General features: G+C 34.7%; 1 protein-coding gene across 1 annotated transcript; it reads left to right on the top strand.

Moving 5' to 3' along the window:
* Window positions 1-633: 633 nt before the first annotated feature.
* On the top strand, window positions 634-21,818 carry LOC133194095 (golgin subfamily A member 4-like). The gene is made up of 22 exons (XM_061330063.1): window positions 634-805; window positions 1,817-2,002; window positions 2,396-2,662; window positions 3,423-3,470; window positions 3,701-3,856; window positions 4,670-4,819; window positions 6,957-7,085; window positions 7,361-7,637; window positions 8,007-8,218; window positions 8,979-9,098; window positions 9,469-9,648; window positions 10,010-14,498; window positions 14,799-14,929; window positions 15,472-15,669; window positions 16,063-16,107; window positions 17,501-17,625; window positions 17,882-18,044; window positions 18,524-18,592; window positions 19,285-19,404; window positions 19,679-19,726; window positions 20,108-20,194; window positions 21,371-21,818. Exons 1-22 carry the CDS (start codon window positions 725-727, stop codon window positions 21,386-21,388), a joined length of 7,299 nt encoding a protein of 2,432 aa, XP_061186047.1. The 5' UTR covers window positions 634-724; the 3' UTR covers window positions 21,389-21,818.

Genomic DNA, 21,818 nt, shown 5'->3' with positions numbered 1-21,818 from the left:
GGAGCCCGCTCAATTATAATCTCATAATTATTTCATAATCCTAGTTTACAAATCTTGGGGCGTTCGTTATACTTAAAATCTGGTGCACTTATGATAGATATAATTTGGGGCGCTCGTGAATTGTTCATATCAATATATTTTTAACATCGAAATTTAAAAAAAAAAAAAAAAAAAAAAAAAAGCCAATAATTTATTTCTTTACTAGTTAATGAGCCTTGGGGCGATCGAAATGCTGATTTGGGGCGCTCGTGAATTAAGTTTGGGGCGCTCATATTTGTACTTGGGCGCCGGTAAAAATGTTTGGGGCGCTCATGCATGGGGCGTTCTGGTTTTGGGGCGCAGTGACTAGCACCCTTCTATAATATTCTATATATTACGCCCCCCCCCCCCCCCCCCTTCCCCGGTTCTTACGACCATGTGGTAATAGCTTTATCATAAGTTTATATAATTCAAAATAATTTCAACTGAGAAATTAGTATTAAATCTAATTTTTGAAAGATGATTTTATTGCAAAAACCATTTCCCAACTATCTCCACATCCTTCTGAGTGATCCGGTTCGATTTACAACCTTGTTTTATCCTTACCCCCCATTGGAAACGTTAGTGTGATTAAGATTTGAAACGTGTCAGGGTCACTAATGCGCTTCAGTCTTGACAGATAAAAAAAACACCGCAGACGAAGGCACATGATCACTAGTTTTAGCTCAAATGATCGATTAAGAATATGTTTAAGAATTTAAAGAAAAAGTTGGAACAAGGCGTAGCACAGTCGCCACTTCGTGGAGCTCTGAATGCCGTGGCAAAGGTTGTCTCTCCACTAGATTTTACTTTCTTAATCGCTCTAACTTCCTCTGGAGTCTGACGCAGAAGTTTGTTTGCCTTATTTAATTACAACTAAACAAGAATCGGATTAAAAATCCATATGTACAGATCTGCATTTTAATAGTCAATAGCATGGAAACGAATCTGTGTTTTGTGATATAGATGTCACTTGCACTTAGAGATGTTGAATTATATTGATGAGGATGGTTATTTCTCGACCTCTATTTGTATTCAAGTATCTTAGTTTGATGCCTTAGGTATCTATTGACTGAAAGTTAAATCAGGTGGCAAGTATATAATGGACAACCTGTCTCTTGTTTATGTCAATCTTTAGCTACATATGTAACTAAAGATATTTACCTGAACAAAACAGAGTTCGAGTTATCGCCCATATTTATTCTGCTACATTGCCAATACATGGAACAAATTTTTATCTTTAAACTGGGTCCATAGGACAATATCATTTTAATGATAGAACATTCTATCTAGACCTACTCGTAACCAAGACCACTCAAACCCAATATGTCAACCTGGGTTCAAGTGGACTTGAAGATGAATCAGTCGTTACAAGTTGACCAAAAACAGACAAGGCCTATGCATGCACAACGATTATACAGTTACGCATGTCAAATTGTCATGTATGAGAGCCCATTGCATTAATTTACTATATCAATCTAAGCTCGTATTTTTTATTATTGACCTTTTTTTTCTCAAGTTTCAATATGAATTAAAATGTTTAAGCTTATAGTTTTTTTATGTGAATACAAAGTAGTTCGAAAAAAAGACATATTTGGAAAAAGATTATCATTTTCACTGAACATTTTAATTGATCAATATGAAAGTGCATGAGTATTTTTGAATTGGTAGTTTTTGATAAAAAAAAACATATATATATATATATATATACACAGCAAAGTAACTGGCAGCTAATGAATTTTGTGTACAGTGTATACATACCATAGTAAAATAGAGGAAAATTTAACACCCATTTTAGCAAACTGAAGAAGCATCACCGAGCCCAGGAGAGCCAATAGCAGAGAGTACACCCAAGAAGGAGAACAATGCTGCTACCCAGGGTTTGAATTCTACAGATGGTGGGGGTATGGTAGGGGAGGGGCCAGCCATTGGTCAGCTGGTGGACATTCCCCTTCAGGAAGATAGTCCAAACACAACTAATGATGTAAGAAATGGAGACTATGTCATGCTGGTCTCTCTTTGAAATTTAAAATCGAGCAATATTTGCAAATTAAACCAAAAAAAAAAAAAACCCCACAAAAAACTGCATTCTATTTGATATACACATTCCAAAAGTACTCATATAAGACATTTAATTTAGAGTTCACTATCTTATAGTTTTACCCTGTGTTTGCAGTTACTCATTACTGATTCTATCAATAGTGTTTAACAAAGGTTGGAATTTTAAGGCATCAGAAAATAAATTCTGGTCTTTTGCTACAAAAAATATTTTCAATTCAGAGTCTTAATAGATGAATAAGCTCTGACGACAAATCCTTTTTTTATTTTATCAGAATGAGTCCAAAATAATAAGAGAGATATATTTTTTACATTACAGTATTCCTCTGCACTGTCCCAGTTACCCGGAGATGATACGCCTCGTGCAGGCCGCTCACGGACATCGTCCATCAGCTCCGTCACAAGCGACTCGTTCTTCACGAACTCTAATCTCGGCCCACATCATCACTACGCACTACCGTCAGACATAGAGAGTGAGGTAGAGGAGCAGGTCTCCAGCCTTGATGGCTACAGCAAAGAAGATCTGTACCAGCTGGTCAGAAAATACGAAAGGCGCTCCATCAGATATAAGTCAAAGTTTATGGAGGTGTGACACAGTCTTTTTTTTTGTTTGAATAAGTTTATTTTTGAATAATCATATTTATTGTTATTTGAAGGAATACAAGTATATTTTAAATGTTTTGCCTTCTATTGGCATATAATTATGAAAGATGGCATATAGAGGGTAAAAAAGCAATCGCTGTTAGGGATAGATGTCAGTATGAAATAATCTGAGGAAATCGTTCAAAAAGGAATGTTCCACAAGGTTAAAGCAGATCAAATATAAAGAAGAAAAGGAAAGCATTTCTTTAAATGTACAAAGAAATGCTGTGAAGCATTCAAGAAATTTATAAAGATTGGCATTGGGTCCAAAATTAGACAACTTATAAACTTGTTTTTACTGCAGAATTTTAATGTTTCTGAGATAGAACCTAATAATTGGAAAAGTGTTAGCAGTATTAAATGCTGTATGTGTACATAAATTGGCGTATTCAAAATTTAGAGCAATCAATGGATATGGAGTTATTGGCGAAATCATGAATTAGCGCTATACATGTCCGTGTCGTATATGGTATTCATAAATGATTTCTTAGCGGTATTTATGAATTAGTGCATCATTGTCTGCGCCAAAGCCGCTTAAATATGAAGCCCGCTTTTTAAGTACACATACAGTATATTTAAGATTTCATGGGGCATTTGCTGTTGCCTTATTTCACTTATGATCATTTGCTTTTGAAATAATAGTCACTTAGGTGTTTATTAAAATAAAATCTGAAGTTCTTAAGAATTCTGTTGTGTAATTACAGGTAGCAAACATTTATAAAGAAGTTGTGGCTGAAAGGGACAAATTAAAGGTATGGAATTTCTATAAGTAATTATGAAATATTTGTTATCATAACTTTGTTTAGATAGTTAGAGTCCTTATACATGTAGCATGTTCCATGTCAAAACAGTCTAGGGTTTTACAGTGTAGTTTGATTCTAATGCATATATTCTATAGTGTGTTTCTTAGACACTAGTTGAGGTGGACATTATCACTCAGATTAAGTGTGGTCATAGAATAATTTTCTTATAAATTCTTTAGAACACATTGACCCAGACACAAGACCGAGCTTTCCGGAGAATCTCTGAGCTGAAGGAGCAGATTCAGCTCGATCTGCTTGCCAAGAAGGACCTCGAAGAAAACTACAGGCTGATGCTGGAAGAGAAAGATGAACACATCAAAGTCTTCAGGACTCAGGTGAGAATAAGTTATCACACAGGTAAATCACAGGTAAATCAAAGTCTTCAGGACTCAGGTGAGAATAAGTTATCACACAGGTAAATCACAGGAAAATCAAAGTCTCCAGGACTCAGGTAAGAATAATTTATCACACAGGTAAATCAAAGGTAAATCAAAGTCTCTAGGGCTCAGGTAAGAATAAAGTCACCAGACAGGTAAATCAAAGTCAGAGAGGAAATTGAATACATTGATGTCTCATGTACATGTATTATAATTATAAATTCAGTAGTCAGGGTTAATATGATTCTGTATTTGTATTAAGATTTGTACACAGGTAAATGAAGTCAGAGAGGAAATGAAGTATACGTTGATGTCATGTATAATGAATTCAATAAGTATGTAAGGGTTAATATGATTCTCTAGCTCTACTTTATCTAAGACTTCAGGACTTGGCAAGTATTAAGATAAATATTAAAATCAGAGAGAAAATGAAACAAATAGGGATAACTCTTCAAAAGGCTAAGCAACCACTAAAAGCTATTGTGATGAGCTTTGAAAAAAATCTTAGCATAATTTATCTAAATGGTGTTTTTGTCTACTTCATTGCATATTTATTTTAATTATTGCAGTGGTCATTAGAGGCCATATTAACTTCTCAAAATCAAAGCATAAAACACCACATGCAATGCTACCACTTTTAAGGTCTGCATCTCCCTCTATTTCATCAAAGTAGGTAAACATGGATGTCTACATGTTGAAAACATAAACCCAATATCAATTTTCTAAAAGCAAGATTCAAACTTTTTTTAAAGTACTGTTCAATGTTGACAGATAAGGCTGCTAAGAGAAGGAAAGGAGATCCCACCTGAACTGGAAGAACAATTACAGAGTAAAAAGTCCCCTCAGAAGGCCCCCGTAACTGGAGGCCCAGGAGGGGATGGAAAAAAGGAGGATAGTAATGTTCAACAGCTTACAGAAAAGGTACAGTATCCTGTGTATATAGCCACAGGCACTGGAAGTTAATGTAAATATTGAGTATGTGCATGTATAAAAAAGGAAGGGTAGGACACTCTTTTTGAGGCAAATTCGGGTTTGGGGTATTTGGATAGTTTTTTAAACGGCCTGACACGATAAATCCTCTCTATATACTTTACTTACAATATATTTCTTGCTTCGTTCCGCTCCAATGCATTTTACTTGAAGAAATAGACGTTTTTACACCTTCAAGTGCCTAAGAATTTTGCTAGACTGCTCTACTTCAGGTTACAATCCCAAGTGAATTTAAAGCTAACTTCTGATTGGTCAGTCAAACTGTAGAAAATTAAAATCAAAATTCGTCGAAAGAAAATTTATCGACTTCTAAAACCAGTAGGAGATGGCTCAATTGACAAATATTCCATATTGCAGTTTTGTATTTGAAAAATTATTTTTCACATATATGAAGTCCAATCAAAATTAAGCTTTAAATTCGCTTATGATTGTAACCGGAAGTAAAGCAGTGTAGCAAAATTCTTAGGCACTTATGTTCTAGTTAATGTAATGCAGTTTATTAGCTCACCTGAGCTGAAAGCTCAAGTGAGCTTTCTGATCACCTATTGTCCGGCGTCTGTCCGTCTGTCTAGCTGTCTGTCTGTCCGTCCATCTGTAAACTTTTCACATTTTCAACTTCTTCTCAAGAACCACTGAGCCAATTTTAACCAAAGTTGGTACAGAGCATCCTTGGGTGAAGGGGAGTTTAAATTGTTAAAATAAAGGGCCAACCCCCCTTACAAGGGGAGATAATCAAGAAAAGACAAAAATTGGGTGGGGTCATTAAAAAATCTTCTTCTCAAGAACCACAGGGCCAGAAAAGCTGAAACTTATGTGGAAGCATCCTTGAGTAGTGTAGATTTTAAATTGTTCAAATCATGGCCCCCGGGGGTAGGGCGGGGCCACAATAGGGAATCAAAGTTTTACATTGAAATATATAAGCAAAATCTTTGAAAATCTTCTTCTCAAGAACCACTGGGCCAGAAAAGCTGAAACTTATGTGGAAGCATCCTTGGGTAGTGTATAGGGCTGGGACGATATATCGAGATATCGATAATATCGATTCAATGTGAGGATGATACGCATATCGATACATATGAAGAAATATCGACATATCGCCCAAAAAATTCTGACTAATGTTTTTCTTTGTTTACTTAACATTTTGGGTTTAATATGTAAAATAAATATGCTTAATATAAATATAAATATGAAATACATAATAATTAAGACCACTTGTGGAAAATAATTAAGTTTTACAACAGATATACAACTTCTTTGAATAAATTATTCTTATATGTGAAGAAATGTTTTGTTCACTTCAATATAAAAAAAGGATTTATAACCAATTAAACATATCGTGATACATATCGTATCGTGGCTCAAATATCGGGATACGTATCGATATAGAAAAAGTTGTATCGTCCCAGCCCTAGTAGTGTAGATTCTAAATTGTTCAAATCATAGCCCCCGGTGGTAGGGCGGGGCCACAATAGGGAATCAAAGTTTTACATTGAAATATATAGGCAAAATCTTTGAAAATCTTCTTCTCAAGAACCACTGGGCCAGAAAAGCTGAAACTTATGTGGAAGCATCCTTGGGTAGTGTAGATTCTAAATTGTTCAAATCATAGCCCCCGGTGGAAGGGCGGGGCCGCAATAAATATTACAAAGGGGAGATCTTGTGAAGAACAGCAGGGCCAAAGTAACTCAGGTGAGCGTTGTGGCCCATGGGCCTCTCGTTATTGTTAGCAGATATTTCAATAAAAACAAGGTTAAACTGAATCTTTAGGTGTGTAGGGAGTGAGGGATTCTTGGAATTTGGAAAATTGATTCTATACATGTATCTGTAACTAGCTTTTACCAAACAATTAAACCATTATTCCCTTTGTTCTTTAGAAATGAGTTTCGCTTCATTTTAGCAAGATAAACAATATTATTTAGTCTGTATTTTGCAGGAAGTTTTTCTATAAATTACATGTAGGTACAGTGTATTTTCAGCATTAAAAGAGCTTAGATTATTAAATTTTTTTTAAAGAAAAGAAATTCAAGGTCACATACATGTAATTAGCTTGCAACATCCCATATTGTAGGTCAAGAGATTGGAAGGTTTACTGAGTCGCTGTAAGGAGACCATCAGAAGCAATAAAGAAAAGTCCAGTCAGTTGGAGGAGGAAAATGCAAAACTGACCAATGAAATCAAAGAACTTACAAAACTGAAGGTACTCTATTCTTAACAAGAGGTACTTTAACATATTTGGTTAGTTGTCAAAAAAGCTTTCAAAATTATTTTTATACAGTGTTTGGGAATTACGTGTATTTCAAAATCATTATCCAGTCTTTTGGATTTAAATCTGTGTTGAGAAATATTTGAAATTGTTGTAACAATTGTTGTAAGCTTATTTGGTATAGCATATTTGGTACATCTTGTTGAAGATGCAATAACCTAAAATAATACAGTTTCTTTTCATAATATGAAACTTCCCCCTTTTCTCAGGGTACCACAAGTCCAGATCAGTTATCTAAACTACAAAACCAGATCAAGCAGGCTAGACAGGTCATTGAACAGCTGGAATCTGATAGAGAGCTGGCGATCGCAGAGGTCAAACGACAGGTGCATGAAGAAATTCAGGCCAAGGATGAGGAGGTCGTCAAGGCTAGAGAACAGGTCAAGGTCAAAGAGGAGGAACTTGCTCATGCACAACAGGAAGTGGAGCAGCTCAGGGCAGAGAATCAGGCATTCCAGGAAAAGATCGAAAAATTAGAAAAAGCAGGTAAATTGAAATAAAAGGTAATAATACATGTACTAATGTTCAGAGAATTAAAGTCATTCATAGCATTCAAATACAGAGAGAGAGAGAGAGAGAGCGAGCATTTGAATTTTTGTTTTATAGGGAGTGATAAAGTAGTCTTACAAATGTAATCTCTATTAATGATGTAAAATTTGCTAATACAGCTAGATCTTAAGGGAATATGTACATGATTTGTATAGTCAATATTTATTGTTTGAAATAGAATATTTTTAGTAAGTTTTACTTAATGTTTGCTATTAACAACAATATTCATGTACCCAAGTATTACTGCCTTCCTTTTACTATGAAAGCAAACATCTTTTATCTCCTGTTTAACTTTTATCTTTGTAGCCAGAGAGAAACTAGAGAAATCTAGGGAGATTGTAAGGAAACTGAAAGAGGAGAAACAGAGGTTACAGACAGAAATGGAGGAGCGGATCCAGAAAATGGACGCAGAGTATAAGGAGCGGATCCAAAATGTGGAGAAAGCTATGGACGATGAGAAGGAGAGCTTGGTACAGGAGTTATCAAAAGCTAAAGCAGCGGCCATCAGCTGTATGCAGGTAATGGGGGACAATGTCACTAGGTTTCTCATTTCACAGGCAACAGTTTCACATTGTCACTCATTTTACCAGTTTAAGAAAAAAATATATCATTTAAGGTTGACAAGCAAGAAACACAGAAAATGAGATTAGGCCATGAGCTTGAAGTAAACCCGGATAATTCTTACCTTGTCTTAATTAATTCAAACTTCTAATGTTTTGATCTAGTTTCACTTTATCATAAACAATAATTTGATTTTGAAAAATTGATTAATTTTGAAGAAATTCCAGAAAATATATATATCAATAAACCTAATTTTATATATTTTTTTGCTATTTACATGTATTTTCATTTGCTTTCAAAAAGAAACATATCAGTTGTTAGAAAATGTATATCTCAGTCAATCTAATGATTCTCTATTCTTAATCTCTGCCAATATGTAAGAAAATGGTCACAAAGACAATTTTAATTTTGGTACCAGCATCATGGAGTGTTCCATCTAGCTTTTGCTGTGAATGATGAAGTAACAAGAACAAAAGAAAACAAAGCAAAAATGAAGCCAAACCAAAGCAAGATATAATTTCTTAGAGATTTATTTTCAGATTGATCACAAAATTTATTGATCAATCAATAGTTTTATACAGTGCATATAATGCAACATCAATTACTTCAGTTAATTTGGACAACACTTTTTACTAACTTTAACTTTATGGTTATCATTATGACTTTATATACAAATTCTGTGAATTTTTTTTTGAACGTTTTGTGTTTGTTATCAAGGAGGAAACAGAAAAGTCTATTGCAAATCGAGTCCAGGCCTCAATGGAAGAGAGAGATCAATACTGGCATCAGATCCTACAGGAAAAAGAGAAGGAACATTCAGATGTGCTAGATACCAAGGTTAGTGTGTACAAAAGAAAAAATGGAGTTGTTCATTCCTGGATAGCACTAAATCCCCCATAAAACCTGTGCAAATTCTTTATTCCTAAATCTATTCTAGTCGATACTATAAACTAAGCAAAATATTGGATGTAGTCTGAACTCATTCGTTTTACAAGAACACCAATTAATCTGTTGATAAAAAGAAATCATGATTTGAATAAATTTATTACTCTTATTGAGAGATAGACTTTGATACCTTATGCAGTGCACTACACTGTGTAAGAATTTAAAGTTTCACCGTTTTGCTGTATGTGACCCATTTTACTAATAAAGGCCTTGTGTGTTGACAGTTTTCTGAATAATCTGACACTGTGTGTATTGTTCGCAGGAGAAGGAACATGCTCAGTTGGTCAGACAGATGGAGGAAGATAAAAGTCGTAAAATGGCTGAAAAGGAACAGGAAATGAGGTTAGCTGTGGAGGAAAGGGACTTACAAAAAATGGCTACCTTATCACAGCAGGACTCACTCAGGGACCATCTCCAAAGTCAAGTGGACACACTTTCTTCTGTAAGTTAAAAGTAATTTGAAATATAGTCATAATATTTTCGAAATGTATCCTTTTCATCACAATATTGTAACAGTGTCATTATGTCATTTTGTTACATGACAAAAAAGTAATAACTTTTTTTTTCTGCAATCATGCAGTGTTTTAATTTTGTTTACTGATTCCTGAAAATGGGTCCCATTTCAATAATTTTCACATTACCCAAGGTTCTTATAAGATATCTCTAATGATCATATTATTGAGGTCAAGGGCATTATATATTTTTGAGCCATATTTTATATATTGTGTGAACCTGCTTCTCTGTTAAAGCATTTGCAAGGTAGAATTTATTAGGTGTTGTTGTCATGTGTTTTTTTTTTTAAGGAAAAATCAAAACTAGAAGAAGAGTTGGCCGACATTCAGAGTGTTGTTACAAAACTCACAGAGGAGACAGAAAGAAAGATCCAAAAAATTCAGGAAGAGGCAGCTCAACAGCAGAGGGAACTAGAGTCCAGGCACCAGACTGAAATTGAGAAATCGCTCAGTGAGAAAGACCAGGCATGGCAGGAGAAACTGCAGTCAGCAGTGGAAACCCATAATGTCCAGATGGCAGAGTTAACACGGAAGCAGGAGGATGCCATGCAGGGGTCAGCATCGGAGCTGGAGGGGTATTACAAAGAGCAGATTAAGTCAATGAAGGCGAACTATGAACAACTTCTTCAAGAAAGAGCTCAGCAGGTGGAAGCTATGAATCTGTCATTGCAGCAAATCAAGGAGGAGAAAGAAAATGTAGAGAAGGAATTATTTGAAGTGAAAGAGGAACTAAGTCAAAAGAGGAATGAATTGGAAAACCTGATGACTGAAAGTAGTAATTTTCAGTCTGAAAAAGATGCCAGGATTGCAGAACTTGGAGCGGAAGTGGAAACGCTGACAAAAAATATGGAACAGTTAGGAAGAGAAAAGAAAGAACTGGAGGATGACATTGTAAAAATGATAGAGCAGAAAGAGAAGCAGGAGCAGACGTACAGGGACAGGATCTCAGAACTCACCCAGGAAAACAGTGACACAATGGCAGCCATATCAGCATCATCTGACGAAAGTATCAAAGCACTGACCAATCAGATTGAAGAGAAAAATAGAGATATAACAGAACTGATGGAGAAGTTACAAAAAGCTGAGGCCAAGGTTGTAGAACTGGATAAACAGTGTGAAAAGGTGGAAAACAAACTTTCTCAGTCATATAAAGAAAAATCTTTCTTAGAGGAGAAAATAGCCAGTTTTGAAGTGTCCATGTCAGAATCCCTGAAATTAAATGATGATTTAAATCAAAAAGTTAAAGAGACTCAGGAGATGTTTAGCTCCAACCAACAGCAGCTGCAGCAAGAAAAGGCAAGTCTAGACAAAAAGATCACCTCATTACAGGAGGCTGTCAGTGAAGGTGAGCAGAGGGTGTCAGAAATGGAACAGGCCATAATACAGAAAGAGGGGGAAATTCAGACATTGAAGAAAGTTTTGGAGGAAAATGCTGTCTACATTAAAGAACTGGAAGGAAAAGTGAAAGAAACAGAAACTGAGAAAAATGAATTGTCTGAGATTCTGGGAAGTAAGGAAGAGGAGATAAGCAAGGAAAAAGAGAAGTTTGATAGACTTAGGGCAGAGGCTAAAGGAAGACTGAAGGAGCTGAAAGAGAGTTTGGATGAGAGTGGACAGAAGTACCAGGATCTGGAGCTAGAGAGGAAGACCCTGATAGATAAACACAATGAGGAGATGAAGGAGGCTCAACAGAAACTCCAGGAGGAAAAGTCCAGCTATCAGGGTATGGAAGAAAGTTTCAAAGCTCAGTTTGAGGAGTTGAAGTCAAAGCACAAAGAACAAGTGAACAAAATAAGGGAGGAATTCCAGGAGAAGCTTAAAGAGAGAGAGGTGGAGTTTGAAGGGAAATTAACAGAACTAACCAAACAGAAAGAACTGAATGCTGAGGATCTGATGAAAGACTTTGAAACAAGAAAGATGCAGGAGATAGGACAGATTGAAGAGAATCACAAACGAGAGATGGCAAGCCTTGTAGAGGACTGGGAGGGGAAACTTCTGAAGGCAAAGGAGGAGTTTGATAAAGTGAGACAAAACCTGATCAGTGAACACCAAGGGGAATGTGCAAGGATTACAGAGGAACATCAGAAACAATTGGCAGAGGTACAGGCTAACTTGAAACAAAAGATAGCTGAAAAGGAATCAAGAATTGAACAACTCAACTCTGACTTGAATTCTGCTCTAGAAAGTAAGGAGGCCTCTTTGAAAGAGATGACAGAAAATCAAGCTCAATTTGAGGGATCCACCAACAAGACCATTGAAAATTTGAAGCAGAAGTTGCAAGAAGCAGAGGAAAAATTGGTTCAGATGAATGAAACTGTCAACAGTTTAGAGACAGAGAGGAATAGTCTTATTGAAAGCAAAGCAGTGTCTTCTTCAGAGTATCAAGAAGAGATCAATTTACTGAGAGAATCAGAACAAAAGAACAAAGAAAGTCTAACAGCTCTAGAGGAGCAGGTGAAAGACCTTAATCAGCAACTGTACACAGTGTCAGAAAAACATGAAAAAGAAACATCAGAAAAAGAGCAAGTGATCAAAAACCTAGGTGAGGAAATAAATCAATTGACCAACACAAATAAGTCTATGGAAGAAATGTTGGAAGAACTGAGTGAAGCTGCCCAAGCACGAGGTGATGACTTGCAAGAAAAGGAAAGTAAGCTGAAAGAACTGGAAACTTTGCTTGCAAAGAAAGAAGAAGAATGGTCAAAGAAACTGGAAGAGATTCAACACCAATGTAGTCAAAGAGTTGAGGAAATTCAGAAAGAGAATTCAAGGTGTGAGCAAGAATATGAAAAGAGGATATCGGAAATGTCTGAGAATGACAGCGAACTTCAGGCAAATCTGACTCAGTTGAATAGTAAGGTCAGTCAAACAGAGGAGAAACTTCATGACTGCATTCAGCAATATGAGTCTCAAATAGAGGAATACAAGAACAAACTAGAACAACAGGTGGAAAGTGGCAAGCAGGAGATTCAGAAAGTGGAAGAGCAGTGGAAGAATAAGTTACAGGAGCTGAAGCAGAAGTACATGGCTAAACTTAAGGAGTTCCAGAAGGAAAACCAGGACAAGGTCAGTTCAATGTCACAGGAGTCCAGTGAGGTCCAGAGGAGACTTATGGAGATGGAGAGCCAGTTGACCCAGGAGAGGACAGATAAAGAAGCCATGTCCGAAGAACTTACCCATGCTAACACCAAACTTCTACAACTGGAGGAGACGTCTGGGGAATCCAAGATGGCCATCATTGATCTGGAGAAGAAGATTCAGGAGATGGAAAAAGTGGCCGGGGAAAAAGACCAAAGGATCTCAGAATTGCAAGGACGGATCCAAGAATTGGAGTCTGTGATTGTTGAAAGGGAGAGTGAGGTTAAAGAGTTAAGGCTGTGTGTTGATGAGAAAGATAAAGAATTGAGTGAAAAAGAAATGAGAATGGAACAGTTCAGTGGAAGAGTAAATGAATTAGAAAATGTAGTGAAGGAAGAAGGAGTGGTGAGTGGGGAATTAAGGAAAGAATTATCAGAAGTTGTTAATCAGGTGACTCAGTTAAAGGCTCAGTGTGAACAACTACAGAGTGAAAAATCATCATTAGTGAGTGACTTAAAATGTCAAGATAGTGCAGTAAATGAATTACAAACAAAATTATCTGAACTTGAGGCAGAGAAAAGTACACTGTGTGCAGAGTATGAGACAAGGCTGTGTGCTGTACAGAACTATAAGGATCAGTTGATTGAATCAGAGAAGGTTGTACTTCAGAATCAATATGAACAAAAACTTAGTGATTTAAAGAGTGAGGTTGAAAAATTAGTGACAGAAAATAATGAGTTAAAGAATTCAATAGTGCAGATGTCTGACACGGACACTAAACGTGGGGAAGAGATGTCTAGTATTAGTGAAAAATTAGTGAATGTGATGAGAGAGAAAGAGATAATGAGTGATCAGTATAAACAAGAAATTCTAGAACTTCAGAACAAACATTCCATAGAGTTAGCAGAAATGTCTTCCAAGATTGAGTCGGAAAATACAGCCAAAATTGCTGAATACAAGAAAAAGGCAGAAGTATATATCGCGAATATTAAAAAACAATGTCAGGAGGAGAAAGAGGCATTGAAAGTGGAGCAGGAAGAGAGTATTGGTAGTCTGGTGATGGAGAAAGAAAAAGTGGAGGAGCAATTAAAGCAAGAGCAAGGAAAGTGTGCTGAGGTGGAGAGGCGGATATCAGAGTTAGAATCCAGAATACAAAGTTTGACGACAGAGAAGGAGAGTATCACTGAACAGTTTGAGAAAGAAAAATCATATCTGACAACATTACATGAGCAAGAAATTAAAGCTCGGGAATCTGTGATCGCTGAACATGTTCAGAAGATGGAGGAAGTCCAAGGAAGTGAAAATTCTTTGAAAAGCAAGTTTGATGAGAGTGTGTCAAAGGAAAGTGAGATGGTAAAAACTATTGAAAGTCTGAAAAAGGAAAACTCAACCCTTTGTGAATCTTTATCTCAGCTGAATAGAGACCATTCTGAGGAAATTAATTCACTGAAATCAGAAAATGACAAGTTGAAGTCATCATTGAAAAAGCTAGAGAAGGATAAAGCCAGCTTGGAGGAGCAGATGGCATCTTCCGTGTCGAGTCATAGTGAAGAGTTACAGAAGATGAAGGTTCACTATGAAGAGATGCTGGAAGATCGGGAGAATGAGCACACGTCAAAAATCAAACAACTTGTCAAAGAGTTCAACCTGAAACTAGCAGAAAAGGAAAAGGAATTTGAGACCATGTTCTCCGAGGCACTCAGTAAGATTATTATAAAAATTAAAACCTAATTCTAATCTTAATCATAAAAGTGCTCATTGATTAAATACATTCATTTTTTGTACTGGTAGATATTTACAATCTGACAAGAAATACATTTTAAGATAGTCACCTACAGTTCCTTATTTTAAAGTGTGTTGAATGTTTCTTTAAAAGAATACATGTTCTAACTTCAGTGTGTCTCTCTGCCTTCAAAATTGGTCTTTGGTGAACAAAAGTGCATTTTTACTGTAATGTACGTGTATATTTTAATACCTTTGCTTATCTCTATGACTACAACAGACAAATCTCAGTCGGGGGAAGACAGGCTATTATTAGAACACAAACAGGTTGTGGAGGAACTGAACCGTGACCTTCAGGAGAGGGATGACAGAATTGACGAGGTGACCTTGGAGTATGAGGCCAAATTAAAGGTGATTAGTAATGAGGTTAAAGGGACAAGGACACAGATTTGAAGTTAACATCTTCAAAATTGTCAGTAGAATTGAGTTAAATATTGCAAGATTTTTTTCCAGACTGATATACAATCAAACCTTGTTATCTTGAACTCGTACACATTAACAATAACAGAGCTTTTGCCAGTATTTACAAAAACAGTTGTTTGGTGTAAAGTTATAAAGTGAATATTTTCATGCAAGATCAAGTCATTAAACTTAAGAAATTTTTTCAGTAAAAACAGAAATTCAAAATTGTAAACAAAACAGCAAGCCATGTCTCTTTAAGTAATTAAGTGTTGGCAATCATATATTTTTTTTATTGTAAATATTTAGCACAAGACATTGTTTGATTTGTAAAAAGGAAAATTATTTAAATTGATTTGCAGTTTTGCTAGGAGGAAAATACTCCCACTCTAAATATAAATACACCAGACTGTGTGATTTTAGAAAGTGGTTTATATATATAGAAAATGAAGAACTTGATTGTTTTAAGGTAAATTAGTTACTCTCCATTTTAGGAACAAAAAGATGGCCTTTCATCAAAGATCACACAGCTACAGCAAGAGTTGACAGAGACCAAACAGCACCACCAGATGGAGCTGTATGAAATGGAAGAGAAGCTGAAACAAGCCCAACAGAGGGCGCTGCAGGAACAGGAAGTGATTCACAAAGAGGAAGTCAATGCACTCACACAAGAGTGGAACTCTGAAAAAAAGGTAAAGAGATGTTGAAAGATTGTTTTTTTTATCAGAATCACAGATGTTGTAATGTTGAATTTAAGTGAAATAAGCAATCACTGAAATTACCAGCTAGCACTATACATACTTTGCTGTGGACAGTATTAATATTTCCTTTCAGTATTAATGTAAACACACACATGTAACAGTGATATTTTTTTAGAAGTTATTCCTATTTCCATTCAAGTTTATTGACTGTTTCAGTTCTTTCATATGAGTTTGATTATTTATAATTTCATTGCTTTTGTAGGCCCCATTTTATTTTTCTAAAACATGAGTTGTTTGTACAGTGTACAATTTATTTCCACATCTAAAAATCACTGATAGTAGGCAAACAATTTGAGTTAACAGCTTTCATTATGGTTATAGCAGGCCCCCTTGCTGCATGCCAGTGGACCAAGTGTTATAGAACCTCAGGTAGAGTTGATTTGCACAGCCTGGAAAGCCATTCTCCCCTCATAACTATACTCATAACTAGCTCCATAATACTTGTGTCTGGTTTGAGTGGCTTTTTATAATAACTAACAAGTTATTCTCTTTTAACTTATCCTACTCTTTCTGGTTTGAGTAGACTTTTTATACTGTAATTGCTAATTATTAATTACTTGTAGCTACACAGGGCTTAATGGACCATTTTTGGTACAGGATGCTATACCCGTTCAATTGGGAATTTTTGAATGGGAAAAAAGTGAAAAAAAATATGGATATGTTGATCTAACGTTCTTCTATAGAATAGACAGTATCTTCTACGCACATCATTATTTAAACTCAAATTCAAGATTGTTGATAAAAAGCACTGAAAATTCAATCTGCTGGTCATTTGGAAACTTTTACCTTAATTTTGGGAGAAAAAAATTGACAATTTTCAATTGGGACAGGATCCTGATACCAGATCTGCATGCAATAGATATTAAGCCCTGCTAATTCTGTCTTTTGCCAATGAGCTTATATTTCTATTCTTCATGTTGACAATACACCCTAAAATCTTGAACATAAGCTACAATTGAAGGCTTACACTGATTATCACATTGACAGTGTCCACAAACATTGCTTTATTATACATGTATCATGTACAGTATATAAGGTAGCGTATAGTCAAGATTATAGGGAATTTGTAATGCTTGAAAATTATAGTTTCCCCTTGGTTTATAAATTGTGTAATACAGTCATACATTTTTAGTATTTCAAACAGCAAGACTAGTGATATCAAGCCTTTTTTTTTTTTAACTATTTATCATGAAGAGAAGGTTTTAATACTGTAAACGTACATAAATTAGCACACTCAAAATTGAGTGCTATCTTTCTGTTTAACTGATTAGCATAATCATAATTTGGCACATTTGTAGCAAAGCTTCTATATGTATTTGTTTTAATCATATATCAGTTTTTACTTATTAATAAATAAGTGGACAAGAAGAAACCAAAAGAAGCTAATGTGTGATTAATGTAAATTTAAGTACTTTAACAGTACATTTCAGCAGGTCTACTTTAAGTTAGTACGTGATAAGTACATGCTTCTGCTTGGTGACTGGGAATTAGGCTAGCTTTTATTCAAGTTTCTTTCACTATTTTACCTTAAACTAATTAACCACCATGTTAAGATGCTGGTGTTTAACATTAATCCAAAAAGTCCAAATAAAGTGTTCCCATTTCTACATATTTATGTATAGAGATGTTAGATATTTATGTGTAGAAGTATATTTATGTATACAGATGTTTATGTATCGAGATATTTATGTATAGAGATATTTATGTACAAAGATATTTATGTACAGAGATATTTATGTATAGAGATGTTGCATTTTACCAGGAATTGCTCCATCACAATCAGCTGGCAATAAATGCTCTACAAAGTGGCTCAGGTAGTGCAACCGTCCTACAGCAACAGGTGATGCAGCTGACACAACAGATACAGCAACTCAAAGAGCAACACAGGTTGTTACACTCATACTTGTACAAATTCAGCTATCACAATGTTTGAGTTGGGCAATCATAATTATTTTATATTAATTAAGTAAGCAGTGAGGATTTTAAATATTATCTGCTTCTTAAAAAGGAAAATGAAAAAGAAATTGAAAACAGTAACAGAGCATAAGAAGCATATGGTCCAGAATTATTAATTCATTGAAAAGATTGAAAGCATTGTAAAGTTCACAGCTGTGTTAATAGATGTTTTGTTTAATCATCTTAGATTAGAGCTTGCAGAGGTTCAAGGAAATTTAGAAATGCAGCACAACCAAACACCGTTACGCCCCGGCAATAAAAGGACTCCACGGCATGTGGTGTTTGATCCTAATGATCCCAACATGCAATCAGAATTTGAAAATCTGGAACTTGACAACATGGACCTAAAGGTAGATTAACTATCTAGCTATATTATTTATTGCAAAAGTAATTTTTTTATTATTTGGAACTTAACAACATGGAAGTTATTTTTACTTTTTTTAATGTGAAAAAATTATGATGTAAATGACAGTTTTTCCTTTATTGTTGGATTCTTTTTGTACAAATCAACATGGATACCATATATCCCCCCCCCTCCCCCAACTGAACATTTTTCAAGTTAGAGTCATATAACACTGTCTTTAATTTGTATTTTCAAAATTTTGAAGGTGGATTTTTTTGTATAATACATGTACATATATAGCATTAGCCCATGATTTTATTTTCAAGTATTTGTATTTTTCTGTTTTGCAGTTCACAAATGGTCACAAGAATTACAAAAAAAAAGATAATTAGATATCCTTGAAAACAATCAATTGTACAGTAGGTGTTGTTTGTCATTGAGTTTAATATACTCTTACATGTAACCATTCTATCCAACATTTCTTAGGCCCAGGTTGCCCAGTTGAATGGTCAGCTAGCCCAAAGTAAAACAAGAGAAAAAGAATTGCAGAAACAGGTTTGTAGTTTAGTATACTTATCCTTGCAAATTCATGTAAATATTTTTTTTTATCTGAGTCACTCGTGTGACCCATTTTCAAACATTGTGCATTATCTGTAAACCTTAATTTCAACATTTTCCTTTTAATCTCTTTAACTTCAATTTTAATTAAATGTAGACTTGTACATCAATAGGTGGAGGCAAGCAAAAGCGATGAATTTCGTAAAATGAAAATTGCAGTATGTCTTTGAGAATCAATTCCTTCCTTAGAATACTAGTACTTTCTACCAATAGTGTGCAATGATAATAAATCTCTACCAAGAGTAATTTAGTTTGGGGTTTAGCCCACAGAATGGGGTCTAAGTTTATCACATATGAATTACATCTTTCAAGTTCATCATATGCATCATAACTTTAAAATTCAACTTTTCTCCTTGGCATCTGGCAGACTTTCTGCATTATAATTTTATGATCAAATTTGGCTCAGAATAAGTTGATCGTACGTAAGAAACATGATACAAAGATAATCATCTGGCCTCTAAACCTCTTTAAGGTCATTTGGATGTTCCTTATTTATGTTAAATATTCCATTGTAAGTTTTTTAAGACCAGCCAAAGCTAACAAAATCTTAGTGAACATGTTTCCATCAATTTCCAGAAAATGAAACTGTTCAATTTATTGAATTGAGTTGATGAAATTTTGTTGAGTAGCTGGAATCTCACAAGGGAGGTCACTCACAGTTGGGCCATGGTTCTCCCCCAATGAGCCCAGGCTATAACACAGATGGTACCCCTTCAGGACCCCTCTTAAATGAGGCCACTCAATTAGAGGTAAAAATAGTCATTTTGTAATGAATAAGAAATTAATCATACATACATGTACTTGTAAATGTGAACAAATTTTGGCCATTTTGATAAATATTAAAAGTAAAATGTCATACAGAAGTGGGATTAGAATGTGTCTCTGTGCTACTTTTATATATTTTGTTGTAAATGGCAGTGTTTACTTTATTGTGCTTACATATAAATTGTAAAATATATGGCTACACCCTTCTTAGATATATATATTACTGGATTCTTGAATGACATGAACCTATTTTTTCAGTATTTGAAGAACATTCTGTTCCAGTATATGACAGGAAAGGAAACCAAGGTTTGTAAAATTAATTTCCACACATTTTCCATGTATTTGTCCTTGATACTAATGGCACTAATTCATGATTGTGTCAGATAGTCCTTAAGCTGTGTATGTATGCACTGATTTTTTTCAAATGCCAAAATTAGTACACAAACAGTATTTTGAATCGGGTTGGACTGCTTCTGGTAATTACATGAAATCCTTATAAATTACAGATACACAGCTTTGTTTTTCTTGAAGGAATAAATGGTTAGCATTAAACATTAAAAAAAAGCCAGACTGCCCCAAAACCCCTCATTTCCATTGTGGACTAAATTAGAATCATAACTAGTAACGGGAAAAGTTTCATATTATTTCTGTAATGTACCTTAAAAAGTTTTCTTATTTGTGTTACAGACGCTGTCCCGTGTTATTGCCACCATTGTCCAATTCACAGAGGACCAGACCAAGAGAATCATAACATATGAAGACTCCAAGAACACGGTATGTATCATAATCATCATTGGCAGTATATTTTGGTTATGGATTTCATTACAGACTTATTCCCATCAGGTATATATGCTATATACCCTTGTATAAGTTGATATAGTTACATTGAATATCAGTCTATAAAAGACTTATTTTAGGTTTAATGTTTAGTACTATCATTTAGTCTTATTTTATACTACTACATGCATTATACTAAATTTTTATATAAAATAAGAAATTGGATTAAAACATTTTGTTTTCATTCATAATTATTTTAAAATTCTGAATGCATTTAAAAAAATATGTGTGTATTTATCCCAATGGCTTTCTGTGAAATTAATATAGGTCTGGCTTCATCATCTTTCCCCATACAATGAAAGGGTTTAAAGTTGCTTAAATCATTTAACATGTACCTTCATCCTACAGGTGTGACCTAGCCATGTGAGTTGGGTTTCCTTCACCCTTTACACAATTCCTTGCAGCATCTTTCTGATTAAGTTTTTAAAATGGCTTTCATTGGTGCATTGTTTAGATTTTAGTTTTTGGATGGATATGGAATTTCTCTATTCAGTTCATTGTATCATGTTTACTGTCTTAATCTCTTAAAAAATTGGATTTGGAAATCTTAAATGAAGTTATAAGTAAACTTAAATAGAAAATATGATGATTTTGTTACATGGTATTGTTCTGCATGCATTTTTTTAAAGGACAGAATTGGTTGAATTTTATAAAACCATTTTTTCGTATTTATTTTGTTTTTCAGCAAATTATGTCTATACATGTATTTACAATAATTTTTAAGCAAAAAAATATATTAAGAAATAGACATGCAATCATATCCACACAAATGCATATCAACACATGTACTGTACATCACCAAATTTTTGGGACATCCTATTTTCACAAGATAGTGGGTTGGAATTTATAAGTCAGACAAAATTTTCATGAAATCTGTGTATTGGCTTAAATGTAATCTTTCATAAAACAAATAAACATGAGAAAGAAACTTTTGCGAGCAGATGGTCTTGCTTCATTACATGAATATATACGTGTAAACAAAGGTATCACAAATAAAAAGTGATTTACAGTAATCCCTTTACTGCTTTAAGAGAATTCTACACTTGGAAGCTTCCATGCTTCAGTAAATAATTTGATCTATTGGATGTTATTTGTTTAAATACTTTTTTTCAGTGGCTATCTTCACCTTGAAGTATTTGAGTTGGATTTGGTGAAAACTATGAGCATATCAGCTAATTATATTCACTCTGTGAATGGAAAAACAATGTGATACTCAACTGTGATAGTGGAAACCCAAAGTAAAGCTGACACCCCTGTCAACAGAATGGACCAACCCTGTAATGGATCAGTCCAGTAAGACATGCAGAGATGACAAGAGTGATTTGATTTAATGGTCCTTAACTTTTCTCTGTGTCTGATGGAGATAAACACTATAAAAAAAAGTCTACCGTGTCAAAAAAATGAAGGGTGCACTAAAGTATAGAGACTTTAATTTATGTATGGTGCTGTGTTCAAGAAAAAACAACATTATGATTATTACACATCTGATAGTGTTCATACATTCCTAGTCTTCTGTGCTTCATGTACTAGAAATTAAGATAAGAAATACAGTTTTCAAAAA

The sequence above is a fragment of the Saccostrea echinata genome, unplaced genomic scaffold, assembly GCF_033153115.1.
Source record: "Saccostrea echinata isolate AGI-Se365-2 ecotype Australia unplaced genomic scaffold, CSIRO_AGI_Sech_v1 ptg000028l, whole genome shotgun sequence".
In the NCBI taxonomy this organism is placed as follows: domain Eukaryota; kingdom Metazoa; phylum Mollusca; class Bivalvia; order Ostreida; family Ostreidae; genus Saccostrea; species Saccostrea echinata.
This window is presented reverse-complemented; position numbering and strand designations above follow the sequence as displayed.